This window comes from Thamnophis sirtalis, unplaced genomic scaffold, assembly GCF_051295495.1.
Source record: "Thamnophis sirtalis isolate CommonGarterSnake01/CBP01778 unplaced genomic scaffold, rThaSir2_p1.2 scaffold_1, whole genome shotgun sequence".
Taxonomy (NCBI): domain Eukaryota; kingdom Metazoa; phylum Chordata; class Lepidosauria; order Squamata; family Natricidae; genus Thamnophis; species Thamnophis sirtalis.
Window position 1 is genome coordinate 83,031,702 of NW_028261381.1, and position 15,678 is coordinate 83,047,379.

The window sequence follows — 15,678 nt, forward strand, 5'->3', positions numbered from 1 at the left end:
TAGCTTTCTGAATCCCAGCTCAAGGGCTACTCATACAATCTTGGGTATTTTTTTTCTTTTCAATTTTTTTTAATCCTGCCTTTATTATTTTTATAAATAAATCAAGGTGGTGAATATACCTAATACTCCTTCCTCCCATTTTCCCCACCACAAAAACCGTGCTGAAAGAAGAGGACTGGTCCAAAGTTATCCATCTGGCTTTTATGTCTAAGATTCCTGAGTTCTAATTGGTGCCTTGATAACTGACCAAACTGGTTCTCTGACAAAAATTTGTCTTCCTCCTCTGGTTTTCAGAAAGATTTTTTTTTTTAAAGGCTGGGTTTTTTCACCCAATTTCATTTTTCTTGTCCCTGTTTTTGAAATTATAATCTCTTCATTCTCCCTTAAAGCCAACATGGTAGATCAGAAATGCAGTCCCAAAATTAATCCTTTATATTCCTGGAATGCCTGCAATAATAAGCTCTAATTTTGTGTAAAACAGTTGTGTATGTTACCCCAGAACTAAAAATTGTGTAAGAATGTTGTCTACTTGAGCAAGTTCATGTGGTCAACTCTGTTATCTTGAATAAATTATCCAAATTACTCACACCTAGTACCCTTGTGTTTAAATAAAACATGCTGATTTAAGCCAGTCCTGGTAAACAGAGCAGCATATCTTTTGAATCATAACTACAATGAGAGGAGGAAAATCCCTAGAATATTTTTTTAGCTGCAATCATCTGATCGTTTGTGTGCCAGGTTGCTATAATTTCTCTGAGTACAAATAAGTAGTCTACACAAATATTTTGAAAATGTGTTCTAAATAGGGTAATGTAAGCTAGTCCAAAATCCATTTCATTTTGTTTAATATTGAGACTGATGATTTCTGGAGAATTCAATAGCTTGTACATGACTTTAGATATTTCCATATTATGGTTTTAAACTTTTTTTAAACCTACTCAATCCTAAACCATTCTCTTTATCATATCATACTTTAAAAGTTACAACAACATTTCACAAGGATACTGAATTACAAACCTGAATAGCTGCTCCATCATCTATTCGTGTATGTGGGATTTTGCATTCCGCAATATTGCCACGAATGCCTGGGGTAACAAGTATTTTTTTGTGAACGTCTGTTAAGTCTGCCTTTGACATCTTTAGGAACATAAAAAGAAAAGCATGAAATTAAAACACAAGCCATTGTTTAAAGACTATATACTGTTTGAAATAGCTTCAAGCAAATTAGATACATTTTATGTAACTTATTACAAATAAAGAAAATATATGAAGTGGGACGGGAACTAAAAAAGACAAACTTAACTGGCTTAAAAGAACACTTCAGTATAAATCTATCTTATGTAACAGAAAAAATATTCTTGCAACATATTATATCGGAACTGAGCTTCCTTCTCCATACCCTTTCGATCAATTTAACTATGGAAATTTAAATTAATTAACATTTTGTGAAATGTTCTGTTTCAATTAATGGTTAAAATTGAAATATATTCAAAATCAACTGAATTCGAAATTGAATCAATCTGATTCATACGTATCCAGGACAGGATCACAGCAATATTCCTCCAAAGGATCTGACCTCTCCTGAGGTTGTATACATATGTGATTTAGGGATGCATAGGAATCCACAGCCAGTTTATTTTCAAAAATAAAAAAATGATACACTGAGCTTTTGGGGAGAAATATAAGAAGAATGCAAAGCATCTCTTCAAAACAAAGATGAGGAAGGGCAAGAGACAGCTCTGTAATTTCAATTTCTATATTTTACTGGGCTCTCCAGCTGCAGTGCTATTAGTTATTTTTCTTTTCTAAAACTTGAATATTAAAACAGATTGGTCTTGGAGAGATTTAGGGTAGCATAATATTTGCTGTTTATTTGGAAAATGTCATACTATATGTCCAAATGGGGAGACACTAGGTCATACTGTTTAATTCTCTTGGCAACCACAAAAATACAGCAAAATTTGCAAAAAATGTACCTGTATATAAAATTACATTTTTTTCAAGAAATTATTGAAATTATTTTTCCAACTAATCTTTAGTTTCAAGAATATGTGCTATAGAATCAACAGTGACACACTTTTCACATTTCATCATAAAAACATGTGATGAGTCATGCTTTCTACAGATTACAGAAATTATAGATTTGAAAGGGTTGGGTTGAAGCTAATTGCTGGAATCAAGAAATAAAATACACAAATAAATCTATGGTGTCGAAAATTTGAATGACAATGTTGTGAAAACTGTCTTTTAAAAAACAAGATACTCAAAAACCAAGGTAATATTTGCATCGATGACATATCCTTCTTTTGCCAGTCATCTGGTAACTCGTCATATGATTCAGAAATTTTCCATTCCTGTCATAGTTTCTCAATTCCATTTTCTATCCCAGATATTGGTTATTCGTGGCATGTTCAAATATGATTTATATCATTGTATAAAGCTTTGCCTCTTCATTTTAAGAGAGCCTCTTTAAATAAACTAATTTACAGGAAAAAATAAATTGCCCTTTTTTCTGCAATTTTTGCCTTAGCTCTATTCTTAACTGCACACTTCTAACAATATTATGATAGGAGAAAAATACAATTCTACCAGCCCAAAAGAAAAAAAACCCTCACTATACTGGATTAAAATGAAGTAAAAGGCCTTTTAATTTTTTTCTTTACCTTGGAATAAGAGGAGTCTCTTATAAAATCAGTGCAGTCATTCATTACTTATTTCAAAATATTTGTATTTCATCCATTACTAAAATATTTGTATATCACCATTCTACTCTACTAAAAACAACTATAAACATAAAATTTGTTTATGTCAATGCATTAAAATATATAATTAATTCACATGATTTAAATCATATATAATTAAATCATATAACATTTAAGTATATCATTAATCTGTAAAAACATCAACATGAGAAAGCAAAAATATAAAGGCGACTAAGGTATCTCTCAACTTTAAATGCCTAGGGGAAAAATACCCTACTCCAAATCTTGGATAACCTATTGTATTGCCTACATTTGCTCAAAACAATGTTTGAGAATAAAATATATCTAACATACCATGAGGGCAAACAGAAATTCACTGGTTCCACTTTCTAGAACCAATTCTGTACATAGAATCATATACCTCCATGTCCTTAATACCAATTTTAAAACCTATTCAGCAAGTTACCAGAATTGATTGTATCCTTCTCTGAAGGAGATTACAGAGAATCAATAGGATTTCACTCTCTAATCTCTTTTCCTCTGATTTGAGATGTCATCCATTCAGGCCTTCTGTTATATTTTTGCCAAAATGGAACAATTAAAATTGGGGAAGTGAATCCAAAATGAGTTATCTAATGTAATCTGCTGTTTATTATTTCTTTCACTGAGTTGCTTCCTATCTTACAAGTAGGGATATAAATACAGAGGATTCTATATAAATAAGTAAGGGAAAAGGAAACCAGTGCTCTAAAATGGCTGCAAATGTATTTGTAATAAATATGTCCTGTCTTGATCAAACTCAAAACATTACACATGCTTGAAAGCAAATCCTTAAGTTAGTTATTTTCCACATAGGAGTAACTTAAGAGTACAGCTACACCTGACAGATTGTTGTTGCTGAATGCTAGGAATTCCATTCCGACCTGTAGTGACATTAACAAGACATTAGAAGAATTTTTCCAGAAACTGGGTCACTATCTGAATATAGGAAGTCAGACCCTGTCAGAAGAAAGAACAGATGGGGAAAGGGCAACAGAATAGCCTGCAGACAGTCCTCAGTTACAATTACTGTGATAAATGAAGCATTCATTTAAAGATTACTAAAGAGAACGGGTAAATATTGAGTCAGTAACTAGGTGTTTGCAATTGATATATGATGCAATATCCATAGCTAGATTTCTCAGCACTCAAATGCATATAAAACCCAACCCCATTTCAAAAGGAAGCTCCATCCAAGATTTGAGCAGGATACATTTTTCAGGAAAAATCACTGCTGTTTTACACAGGGCAAGGGGTCTGATCCTGACATATTTGTCTGGGTTTGTGGGTGAGAATTTGTAGATGGAAAGTGTCACATATATGGTATATATATTTCTGCAAATAGAAAATAATTTCAAAGTAAATCAGTGCAGAGCATAGGGAGACAAGAAAATGTCTAAATTTTGTTTGCTTACATCTTCTAAAGAAGATACTTGTTTTCTTGAGGGGCCTTCTTCAGGTTCTAAATTCTCATTTGCTTTATCAGTTGTTACATCTGAGGTTTCTACTACAGTTACTCCAGAGGACACAGAATCCTTTTTGCAATAGGGACAAGAATATACACTATTGCTTGGTTGAAATGTTGCAGAGCACTTGAGGCATTTTACATCCTTCTCTTCTTTATTGAGATCAGCCATTTATTTGATTGTACGGATCCTGCTGTGCAAATTAAATAGTAGCACAAAGATTGGAACCTCTCTATGCACTGTTGAAGGAAGCAGAACAAGAAGGTGAGAAAATATATGGTGGCATAAAATTTGTAGTGACTAGCAACCAACAACAATATTGTAACAAAGACACTGTACCTTGATATTTACAGATAATTTGGAGAAGTGAAAGTCAAAAACATCATTGTAAAAATATTTTTCCAGAAAGCAAATTCCAACAAAGAATTATGGGAATTTTCCCATGTATTAAAAATACAATCACAAAAAATGGACCTATAAAACTATTCCTATAAGTAAGAAAGTTAAATCATCATTATCACCTCCACTATGACTCTATAGTAAGAGAGTACAAAGTAAAATTCAACAAGAAACTTACTGAGTTCTACAAAAACAGAAAGAACTGTTGGTCTTGATATATTCAGTTTACAAAGCAGAAAAATAGCACTGTGTTTTTTATGATCTACTAATAGTTTAGTTTAGCTTTTCAATTTATTGTATATAATCACTCATTTCATTATCCAGTTTTGGATGTCCAACAACATATAAAAACAATACAATAAGCGTAATAAAGTCACAATAAATGTGATAACCAGGTTTGGGGCAAATCTAATCTCAGGGCTAATAGTGTTCCAAAGTGTAAGTGCTTCAACAGAAAAGGTATGCTTTCTGAATCCAGCAAGATGAATTGTTTAAGCAGTGGAACGCATACAATGCCCCTCCCACCAGACAAAATAGGGCAAATAGAAACAACTGGGGACAGGCAGTCCTACCAATATTACAGATTTATGCCATGAAAGGCTTTATAAGTGACCACCAGGACCTCAAATTGCATCCTTAATCACAATGGAATGGAATCCAGTGCAGCTCATAGAGCAAGGATATAATGTAGCCCGAGCATGTAAAGATGAAGTGAGGAACGTTAAGGCTCACAATGAAGAAAGGATTGCCACAAAAGTAAAAAATAACAAAAAAAGCTTCTTCCAACATGTTAAAAACAAGAAAAAAGTTAAGGAAACATTTGGTCCATTGCTGGGAGAAAGTGGCAAGAAGGTGACAAGCAACAGGGAGAAAGCAAAATTATTTAACTCATGTTTTGCATCTGTCTTTACACAAAGGGATAAAACAGTCCAACCTATCAAAAACAGCACCACAAAAATCAGATTAGGAACACAAGTTGAAATAGGGAAGAAAATGGTAAGTGAACACCTGTCTACCCTAGACGAGTTGAAATCACCAGGACGGATTGCACCCCAGGGTTCTTAAGAAAACTGGCAGACAAGATCTCAGAACCACTGAACTATATCTTTCAGAGATCCTGGAGCACCGGGGAACTACCAGAGGACTGGAAAAGAGCTGATGTGGTTCCCATCTTCAAAAAAGGGGGGAAAAACAGATCCAGGAAACTACAGACCTATCAGCCTAACCTCAATACCAGGAAAGATTCTGGAAAAGATAATCAAGCAACGAATTAGTGAACGCCTAGAAGCAAACAAAGTAATAGCCAAAAACCAACATGGGTTTGTCAAAAACAGATCATGCCAGACTAATCTTATTGCATTCTTTGATAATGTGACAAAATTAGTGAACCAGAGGAATGCCGTCGATATAGTTTACTAGGACTTCAGTAAGGCATTTGATAAGGTAGACCATAACCTACTACTAGAAGACCATAACTTACTAAGTAGAAGAATGTGGGTTAGACAGCATTACCACCAGATGGATTCGTAACTGGCTGACCAACCATACTCAACGTGTACTCCTCATTGGAACTGTATCTTCATGGAGGGAGGTATGCAGTGGAGTACCCCAAGGCTCTGTTTTGGGCCCAGTACTCTTCAACATCTTCATCGATGATTTGAATGAGGGAATAAATGGGGAACTCATCAAATTTGCAGATGACACCAAGCTGGCAGGAATAGCCAATACTCCAGAAGATAGGCTCAAGATATAGAAGGATGTTGACAAACTTGAACATTGGGCACTATCTAATAAAATGAAATTCAATGGTGAAGAGAGTAAGGTTCTACATTTAGCCAACAAAAACGAAATGCACAGGTACAGTATATGTGGTATCTTGCTCAATAATGGTAACTGTGAGAGGGATCTTGAAGTCCTAGTGGACAACCATTTAAATATGAGCCAGTAGTGTGCAGCAGCTGCCAAAAAAGCCAACACAGTTCTAGGCTGCATAAACAGAGGGATAGAATCAAGATCACATGAAGTGTTAACACCACTTTATAATGCCTTGGTAAGACCACACTTGGAATACTGCATTCCGTTTTGATCACCATGATGTAGAAAAGATGTGGAGACTCTAGAAAGAGTGCAGAGAAGAGCAACAAAGATGATTAGGGGACTGGAGACTAAAACATATGAAGAAGGGTTGCAGGAACTGAGTATGTCTAGTTTAATGAAAAGAAGGACTAGGGGAGACATGATAGCAGTGTTCCAATATCTCAGGGGTTGCCACAAAGAAGAGCGAGTCAAACTATTCTCCAAGGTACCTGAGGGTAGAACAAGAAGCAATGGGTGGAAACTAATCAAGGAGAGAAGCAAATTAGAACTGAGGAGAAATTTCCTGACAGAACAATTAATCAGTGGAACAGCTCCAACACTGGAAGTCTTTAAGAAGATGTTGGATAACCATTTGTCTGGAACGGTATAGGGTTTCCTGCCTAGGCAGGGGGTTGGACTAGAAGACCTCCAAGGTCCCTTCCAACTTTGCTATTGTATTGTATTAATGTAATAAATCAGGGATCAGCAATCCCTAGGTCACGGCAAAGTACCAGGCTACAGCCTATTGGGAACCAGGCCACACAAGTGGTGGGTAAGCATGCACATGTGTGAAACTACATTTGTGCAAGTGACTCACCCACATGAAACTATTCCCTTCCCCACTGTGGCTGCTGGTCAACAGAGCCAGAAAGGTTGGAGACCAATGTACTAAAGCAGGGCATACCAGCCCACTCCTTGCACAGCCCAGTTCCCTTATTTCCTCCTCCCACCAAGCCGGGCCACCAAGCTGCAAAGATTGGGGACCACCGAACTAAAGTGGATCAGCCCCATGTACAGTGCATTGCAGTAATCCATTCAAGATGTGATCAAGTGATGAATGACCATAGGAAATTTGTTCTGGTCCTGGAAAGAGCACAATAAGTGAATAAAATGAAGTTATGTAAAAGCCTTCCTGATCATGGTTGCCACCTGATGCTCAAGCAGAAGCTGTTATTGCAGATTAACTGGTATTTAGTAGCAGCAGTAGCATTCAAAACTCAGGGGCTCTGAAAATCTAATGGTTTGAAAATGAGACTGAATACAGGAGGCCAGAACCAGTATAATACATAGAGGCCATTTTTACCCAAGTATGGCCTGGTCCCTGTCTCCCCTACCCATAATCAGAATGATGTTCCAGCCTGTCCCTAATCTGCTCCCCAAATCTCCTCCTCCATGCTAGCCATGATAACCATCCATTATTAGAAAAGAAGTAGTTAATGTATTGTAAAAAAATCTTACCTCATAAAGTGAGGCCCATGATGAAATGGGCAATATTGTCATGGAAAGGAATAGTAGCAATACCGGATAGATAGAAATCACTGAATGCCACTGAATGTCAAAAGTACAGATTCGATCCCTTTAATGTTCATGAGCTATCTAAAAAGACAATAAAATCACAAGAAATCAAAACCAAGTTATGAATAATTAAAGATGTGTTTGATAAGGATGTATCAGTTGGTAGAACTTGAAATCTTGGATAAAATTTGAAACCCTGCCTTTGGATCTCATTTCATTTTATTTAAGACAATGCTTGTCAGACCATATATAATTCTATTTGTTTTGAAAACATAGTTCTTTAATGCTTCATTCTATACCACAAATTGCTTGTCTTGAACAAGAGTCATGGGTCTTTGGCAAGTTCAGCATCCCCTGTAGTTCCAAAAACAGTTCTTAAACCCTAAATTACTGAAAGATTGAAGTTACTAAATAAAGTTCACAAACACTCCATAATACATCATGGCTCTATTAGTATAATCAATATACAGTGTAATGGCAATTCAGTTTTGAAACAACAAATTAAACTTTGCTGCTGCAGAACCAAAGAGATCAATCTTTCTGTTTCAATACTGGAGAATTTAAGATTGAAAATGATTTTGTAACCTCAATCCAACAGTTTAAATCTGAATAGTTTCTTTTTAACAAAGCAAAACTATCTTCTTCACTATATTCTAACCCAAAGAACCAAGAATTCTTAATAAGCTAAAACTTTTGGTAAATAATTTATATCACGTTAACAATTTTAAACATATTTTTCTGTGCAAAATCACATTAATAATAATTGGAATAACAACACAAAATAGGACTACAGTATTAGCAAGCAAGCCCAAATCATATGTATCAAAGTTCATTCCATATTTCATGCAAATGGACATTTTCTACCCTAGCAATACTTACAGTATTTAAAACATATCAGATGGCTTAGGATTTTCCAAACCCATTTAGGAAAAGTAAAATATGTAAAATATGTTTTAATTGAATATATTGACATTTAACAGCTTTATGACAGCTTTTAGTGCCCACCTCTTTTTTTGCTTCTCCAGTTTTCATTTGTAAGGAAAACAAATAGAATTATTTACTATATAAGGGGGAAAAAGATATTCCACACTTTAAACTTTACTTCACTCAATACTTAATATAATGTTCAGGATACACCAAGCACAACACAGAAATCAGTTGTCCATGACATATGATACAGTCATTTATTTAATGGTCAACTGTGCAAAATGAGAGTATGTTTTGTCTACCACACAGGTACCAAGAAATAATTAACTTAAGGAACTTCTTGAAAATTTTAATGTTAACAAACCATATCAAATGGTCATTCTTTTGCTCTTCTTGTTTCATAATCTATTTGAAAGCATTCCTAACATACCAAAAAAGGACAAGGCAACATAATTAAACATAAGACTAATAATAAACAAAAGTAAGGGAAAACTTTATTATTATTCTTTCTAAACTAACAAAAGCTTTCAATATTCAAAATGAAAATAACAAGGAAATCTTAGTTGGACTTGAATGCTATAGGAAGTCCATTGTGAGCTAAAGAATTAGTGTCATGTTATTCATTTCTAAAAGCAATAATTGCATATTAATAAAATAGCTCAAGCCAATACGGTGTAATTGTAGCTTTATTTCTACTAAGAAAAGTTAAAAGCCTTTTATTATATATTCACACGAAGGCATTCTTTGCCTATTTAAGTGTTGTATTTAGGAATATTTTGGGCTTGTGGTTATAGACTAAAGGCATAATTGACACAATTGTATTAGAAGACAGGTAACATTTGTTCAATTTATATACTTGAATTTTTATCAAAATATATATAATCAAAAATTCTCCACTGGCATTGAATTATTTTATTTTAGCTCATTAATACTAATTTATTAAAAATGTATCCCCCCCTCCACTCCATTTTTTTCACTAGAATAATACAGACTACATCATTATCTGAATGGTGGTATGAAATTTTCTAAAATGTTCTAAAATGGCATTCTTTTGTCTCCCCATGTCCAGCCCATATTGAAGTGTGAAGAAGGTGAAAATAATGTGTTTAGTCCTCTCTGCTGGCCTCCATCAAAAGTAAAGAGCACTGATCAGAAGAGTAGAAGAGCAATGATTCCGTGGGTTGATCCTAACCAATGTAGAGAGCAGAGGGAATAGCTTTGAAGAACAAGAGAAAGGGGGCCCACCAAGATAACAGTCTGATAAGAGAGTTTGGGACAGGATTGTCCTTGAATAAAACCTCAGAAAACTCCTTCCCTAGTACTCACAAAGATAAAGGGAGGAGGGAAAAGCACACTCAGACTTACAAGAGTTTGTTATAATAAAATAAAACTGGCCTACATAACATTGAATTCTTACTCTGATCTATCCTGAAGGGCTGACAGAAAATATATCCAATTCAAAGCCTTTTTATTCCCTCTGCAGATGACTAATATAGAAAGTATAAGCTGAATCACAATTAGCAACATTGTCCCTAATACAGTGCCATACTGGGCTTTATAGGTAATTATCAATACCTTGAATTGAGTCTGGAAGCCTACTGTCACTAGCCAAAGCAGTGACTTTAAAATGTTAGAACACTACTATTACAGGTTTCCTCAACCAATTGAAGCCTTGTCACTGAATAAACATTATTTTTTAAATATTTGGATCTTTGTTGTCATACAGATATTCTCACTCTCTATTATTATCGTATTTTTTGGAGTATAAGACACACCGGAATATAAGACGCACCTTAATTTTTGTAGAGGAAAACCAGAAAAAAAGTTTCTGGCTTTGCCTACCAGAATCCATCGGTATTAATCTGGCTAGCATCCTTGCAGCAAACAGCCAGGTCAGCTTCAGCACATTATTGCAGCCTGATTCAGCAGGAGCAGCTGGGAATGGGAGATGGATCTGGCCAGGAGGAACACATGCCCCGTTTTTGCAATTGGTGAGGAAAAAGAGTGTTTTTCAGAGCGTGGCGATCTTGGCTGCCTGGAACTGAGAAGGGGTAGGTGAAGAGGGCACTGTGTGAGAGATGTAAGGCAAGGTGGCTCACCACTTGGCCTCCCACTTCTTCAGACAACCCAGGTGGAGGGCGGGCGGTTTCTACTCCTGGCCCGGGAGACAGATCTGGCCAAGAGGAGTACACACCCCATTTTTGCAATCAGGGAGGAAAAAGACCATTTCAGGCGGTAGGCGGTTCCAGGCTGCAGGGATTGTGGTGCAGCCTGGAACTACTCACCACCTGAAATGCTCTTTTTCCTCCTCGATTGCAAAAACAGGGTGTGCATTTCTTCTGGCCAGATCTGTCTTCCAGGCCAGGATCAGAAGCTGACCGCCCTCCAAGTGGGCTGTCTGAAGAAGCGGGAGGCCAAGTGGTGAGCTACTTTGTCTTATGCCTCCTGCGTAGCACCCGCTTCACCTGCCTCTTCTTCAGATGAACCAGGTGGTGACATTCAAAGTATAAGACACAACCAGATTTTCACCATCTTTTTGGGGGGCAAACTGTGTGCCTTATACTCCAAAAAATATGGTATATTTCAGTTTGCCATTGCTTTCCTTCCTAGGTTTAATCTGCTCTTTGTATCTGCACCATACAGGTCTCAGGCAGTGCTTTTAAATTTCTGTTTTCATCTCTGTGCACAACACCTCTCTAGTATGTACTTTCTAGGTGAAAGTGAAAAGATTCCATTGTTTTAAGAAATCTATTTAAAGCAAATATGATTTTATAAAGTACTTATACTTCCCCTCTGTTTGTTATTCTGAAGTATACCTATTTCTTACCTGACACTGAAAGTCTATGTGCGGCCATTATATTGTGTGTTCTTTTTTGTTGCCTAACCTTTCATTTTCTGGCTTACTTTGTCTCTCGTGGTCTGAAACCACTGCCTAGATCTGAAAGCCACTTAGATCTTTTTCTTGGAAATTTTTGCAGGGTATTTTATTTTCTGTTTTGAATTACACAATGGCTCTTACAGCTTCTCCGAGCTTCTCAAGTTATCTTTCACATTAGTTACACCAAGTAAGTCTTTCCCTTACATTGATTTTATTGTTTGGGTATATGTCCTCCAGGTCAAATCCCACTGGCAGACATACTTCAATTTTCTAAGTGTAATCTGTATATTTGACCTCTATAGCTCATGTCTGTTCTGTTCTGTATTTTGACTGTCCCAGCTAACTAGATTGCACTTCTATATTGTTTATTTCCAATGATGTGGTCAATTTGATTTCAATTTTCACATTATATCCACTAAATCCAATACGAAGGATCCTGGGTTTATTTACTGGGTTACTGATAAGCACGTACTTAGCAATTTTTTTACTACCATTCTATTCCTTCTTAGTTTTCATGTCCTGAAGATATATTATATACTCATCTAATTTAAAATGCCCCCCTTTTGGCAGCATTGTTCACTTACTCCTAATTTATCCTAATGTACTTCACTTCCACTTTAACCATTTCAATTTTTTCTTGGTGTATATTTCTCTCATTCTATGTATCAATTATGTGTGTCCCTGGATAGTGTGATATTCTTCTTTTAATAAGGGCACCATAAACAACCAGACTTCCTTGAGATTTTGATCTGGTTATATCAGAACTACTATTTATTTCCCAATAACATAGAAGGGTCTTCTGACTTGCACATCCAGAATCTTATATTCAAAATGTTTCGGTCATTTTATCCAGTTCTCTTGGCAACAATAAAGATTCTAACTCCAAGGTTAACTTCAGACCCACAATCAAGTAAGCAACACCCCAATCAAGAAACTGCCAAAGAGCCATCTGTAAACAGTCCAACCAAAGAATCTCTAGGAACCCCCCACACACACACACACAGACAGGCAAGGCACCAGAATATAAACTGACAGCAAACATCACTCCTTACCAGCACTGATGATGTTACCTAGTTAGGGTAATGAAATGTCTGCAAGAAAACAAGCAAGCTCAGAGAGCACCAAGGACCCTTCAACAATAAATTGCAATTGATTTTTGCAGTAATCCTTCTGCAAATGTGCATAGCTCCCTCCTCTCATTCTCTGTTGAGGATTATGCCTTGCTTCGCCTATCCCCTTTCGACTTTAATGGTAAAGTTGACCTCTCACTCCAGCCTGTGTTGCTCTCAGTATTTACTGAAGCTTCTCTGACCTCCCATCTCAAAGCCCAATCCCAGAGGAAAGAAAATTATATTTAACAGCTAAAAACTAGAAAATGTAATTCTAGCTCAACATTAAATACATGGTAGGGCTCTGTTACAAAATAGAACTGTTTTTTAAAAGAAAAAGAAAAACAGTATACTCATTTAAACATCATAATTATGCTTAATGTTATATGAAATGGAAGCAAATGGCTGGAAAAATTAAGTAAAGAATTAAGTAGAGAAAAATACTATTTAAATACATACATGAAAATAAAATACAACCATTTATTTTCTTTTGCTTATGGTATTCTATTATTTACATTGGATCATATTTTTCTTAAGTGAACATTTATATGATATAAATTCTAGAATAAGTCCACTGAAACCAATATTCTAAGTTTAAGGAATCTCTGGCTCAGTGTGATTAAAAGCAATAGAGCACATCATTTGATGATACTACTTCTCAAGAAAAGGCAATAAGCCTCAGGCACGCTATTATTTGATTACACAATTTCATTGACAGGTTGAAAAGCTTAAAAGGTAACTGAGAAATGAGCAAGATTTCATTTTCTCAGGGAAAAGGTTCATTTCCTTGTTTGAAAGGCCATCACCATGTCATTTTTCCAATGCTTAAAAATCCTCTTTCTTTGTTATGTGAAGCCTGGCTAGAAAATTTGTGTTCTAATCTTTTCATCTAAAAGATTTCTAGCCAGTTATGGTTGAAGGGTTTTTTTTCACAATACACAAAATCATTTCCAAGTATTGATGTTTTTTTAGAAGTTTTATAATATTTATCTGCATATTTGGGGAAATCTATAATCTTACATTTATTTTTCCTATATCCCTCTTTTTTCAAGTCTATTTTTATAAAGAATTAAATCCAAAGTTCACATTCTTTATTTAGAAGAGCTCTTTTGATCAATGTGTGGTCAAACAGAGCAATAGTGCTACAAGGAAAAGGTAAGCACTGCCACTTCTCTCATTTTGCAACTGCTTGCATCCTCTAAAAAAAATTACGCCAAGAATCCCTCAGACTTCCTCAGCAGATTTTTAGACAGCTCAAGCCTCAGAAAGGGTGAAAATAAGCAAAATAACTCTCATTGGTCTTCTACTGGCAGGACACTAAACAGAGGTAAGCTAGTACAAGTAGTCCTCGATTTACAACCACAATTGAGCCCAACTTTTACATTGCTAAGTGAAATATTTGTTAAGTGAGTTTTGCCCCATTTTATGACCTTTTTTTCCACTATTGTTAAGTGAATCATTGCAATTGTTAAGTTAGTAACACGGTTGTTAAGTGAATCTGGCTTCCCCATTGACTTTGCTTGTCAGAAGGTTGTAAAAGCTGATCACATGACCCCAAGGCATTACAACCATCATAAATATGAACCAGTTTCCAAGCATCTGAATTTTGATCACGTGATAATGAGGATATTACAGCAGTCATAAGTGTGAAAAACTGTCATACATCATTTTTTCAGAGCCATTGTAACTTTGAAACTGTAAAGAAAATTGAAGCATGCAGTATAGATGCAATCCAGTATTTCTATATAGAAATTGAATAGGGTGGAGTGGAGTGGAGTGAATATATTCCATAGTCCATTCAAGTATATAGAATAGACTGGCCTACACTAGAATATCACAGGGCTGAAAGGCACTTCAAGTTCTTCTAGTCCAATCCCCTGCCCAACATAGGAGACCTTACAATATCTCAGAGAAATGGTTGACTAATCTTTTCTTGTAAACCTCCAGTGATGGAGCAACCACATTTCTGGTAGGCAACCTGTTCCATTGATTATGTGTTCTCACTGTCAGGAAATTTCTCCTTAGTTCCAGGTTGGATCTCTCTTTGACTGGCTTCCCCTACTTCTTGTTCTACACTTAGGTCCTTTAGAGAATAAGTCAACCCACTCTTCTCTATGACAACACCTCAAGTACCAAGAGACAACTATCATATCACGCCTAAACCATCTTTCCATTGGGCTAATCATACCAAGTTCCTTTAACTGTACAGTTTAGCCTTCAGACCCCTTATCATGTTTGTTACTCTTCTGTCCACTCTTTCTAGGGCCTCATCTTTTTTGTAACTTGGTGACCAGAACTGGACGCAATATTCCAAGTGTGGCATCACTAGTACAGTATAAAGCAGTACTATCACTTCTTATGATCTTGATGCTATCCCTTTATTGATGAAGCCTAACACTGCATTCGCCTTTTTGCCAGTTGCAGCACACTGCTGGCTCATAGTCAAGTGGTGGTCCACTACGACACCTAGATCCCTCTCACAGTTACTATTGCTGAGCCAGGGACTGCCTATTTTATACCTATGCCTTAAGTTTTTCCTGTCTAAGGATCAATTTATATCTACTATCCAGGATAATTATTGACACTTGGATCCTCAGAATAGAAGTTAAACTTAAATATATAAATAATTGCAAAGATTCTGCCATATGAATCAGTCACTATATACTCTCACCTATTTTCACCACTTTCTATAATACGGTATGCATAAAATGAGATATTCTAAATCCTACTTTTTAAAAAAAATCTCATCAATTTGGGAAACACAAAATTTGAATTAAAAAATAAAA

General features: G+C 35.8%; 1 protein-coding gene across 8 annotated transcripts in view; it reads right to left on the reverse strand.

The window, feature by feature from the left end:
• The window catches only part of STK33 (serine/threonine kinase 33), a 57,326-nt gene that overhangs the window by 25,409 nt on the left and 16,239 nt on the right, over positions 1-15,678 (reverse strand). For 4 of the 8 annotated variants that reach the window (XM_087717676.1, XM_087717646.1, XM_014055217.2 and 1 more), the window contains exons 3-5: positions 7,922-8,059; positions 4,157-4,446; positions 1,018-1,137 (exon numbers count right to left, since the gene is read on the reverse strand). In XM_087717676.1, coding sequence (XP_087573802.1) covers positions 1,018-1,137; positions 4,157-4,378 — 342 coding nt within the window. In that variant the 5' untranslated portion in view covers positions 4,379-4,446; positions 7,922-8,059. Of the gene's footprint in view, positions 1-1,017; positions 1,138-4,156; positions 4,447-7,921; positions 8,060-10,697; positions 10,928-15,678 lie in introns of those variants that run through there. The other 4 variants (XM_087717682.1, XM_087717688.1, XM_014055218.2 and 1 more) reach the window with 3 other exon arrangements.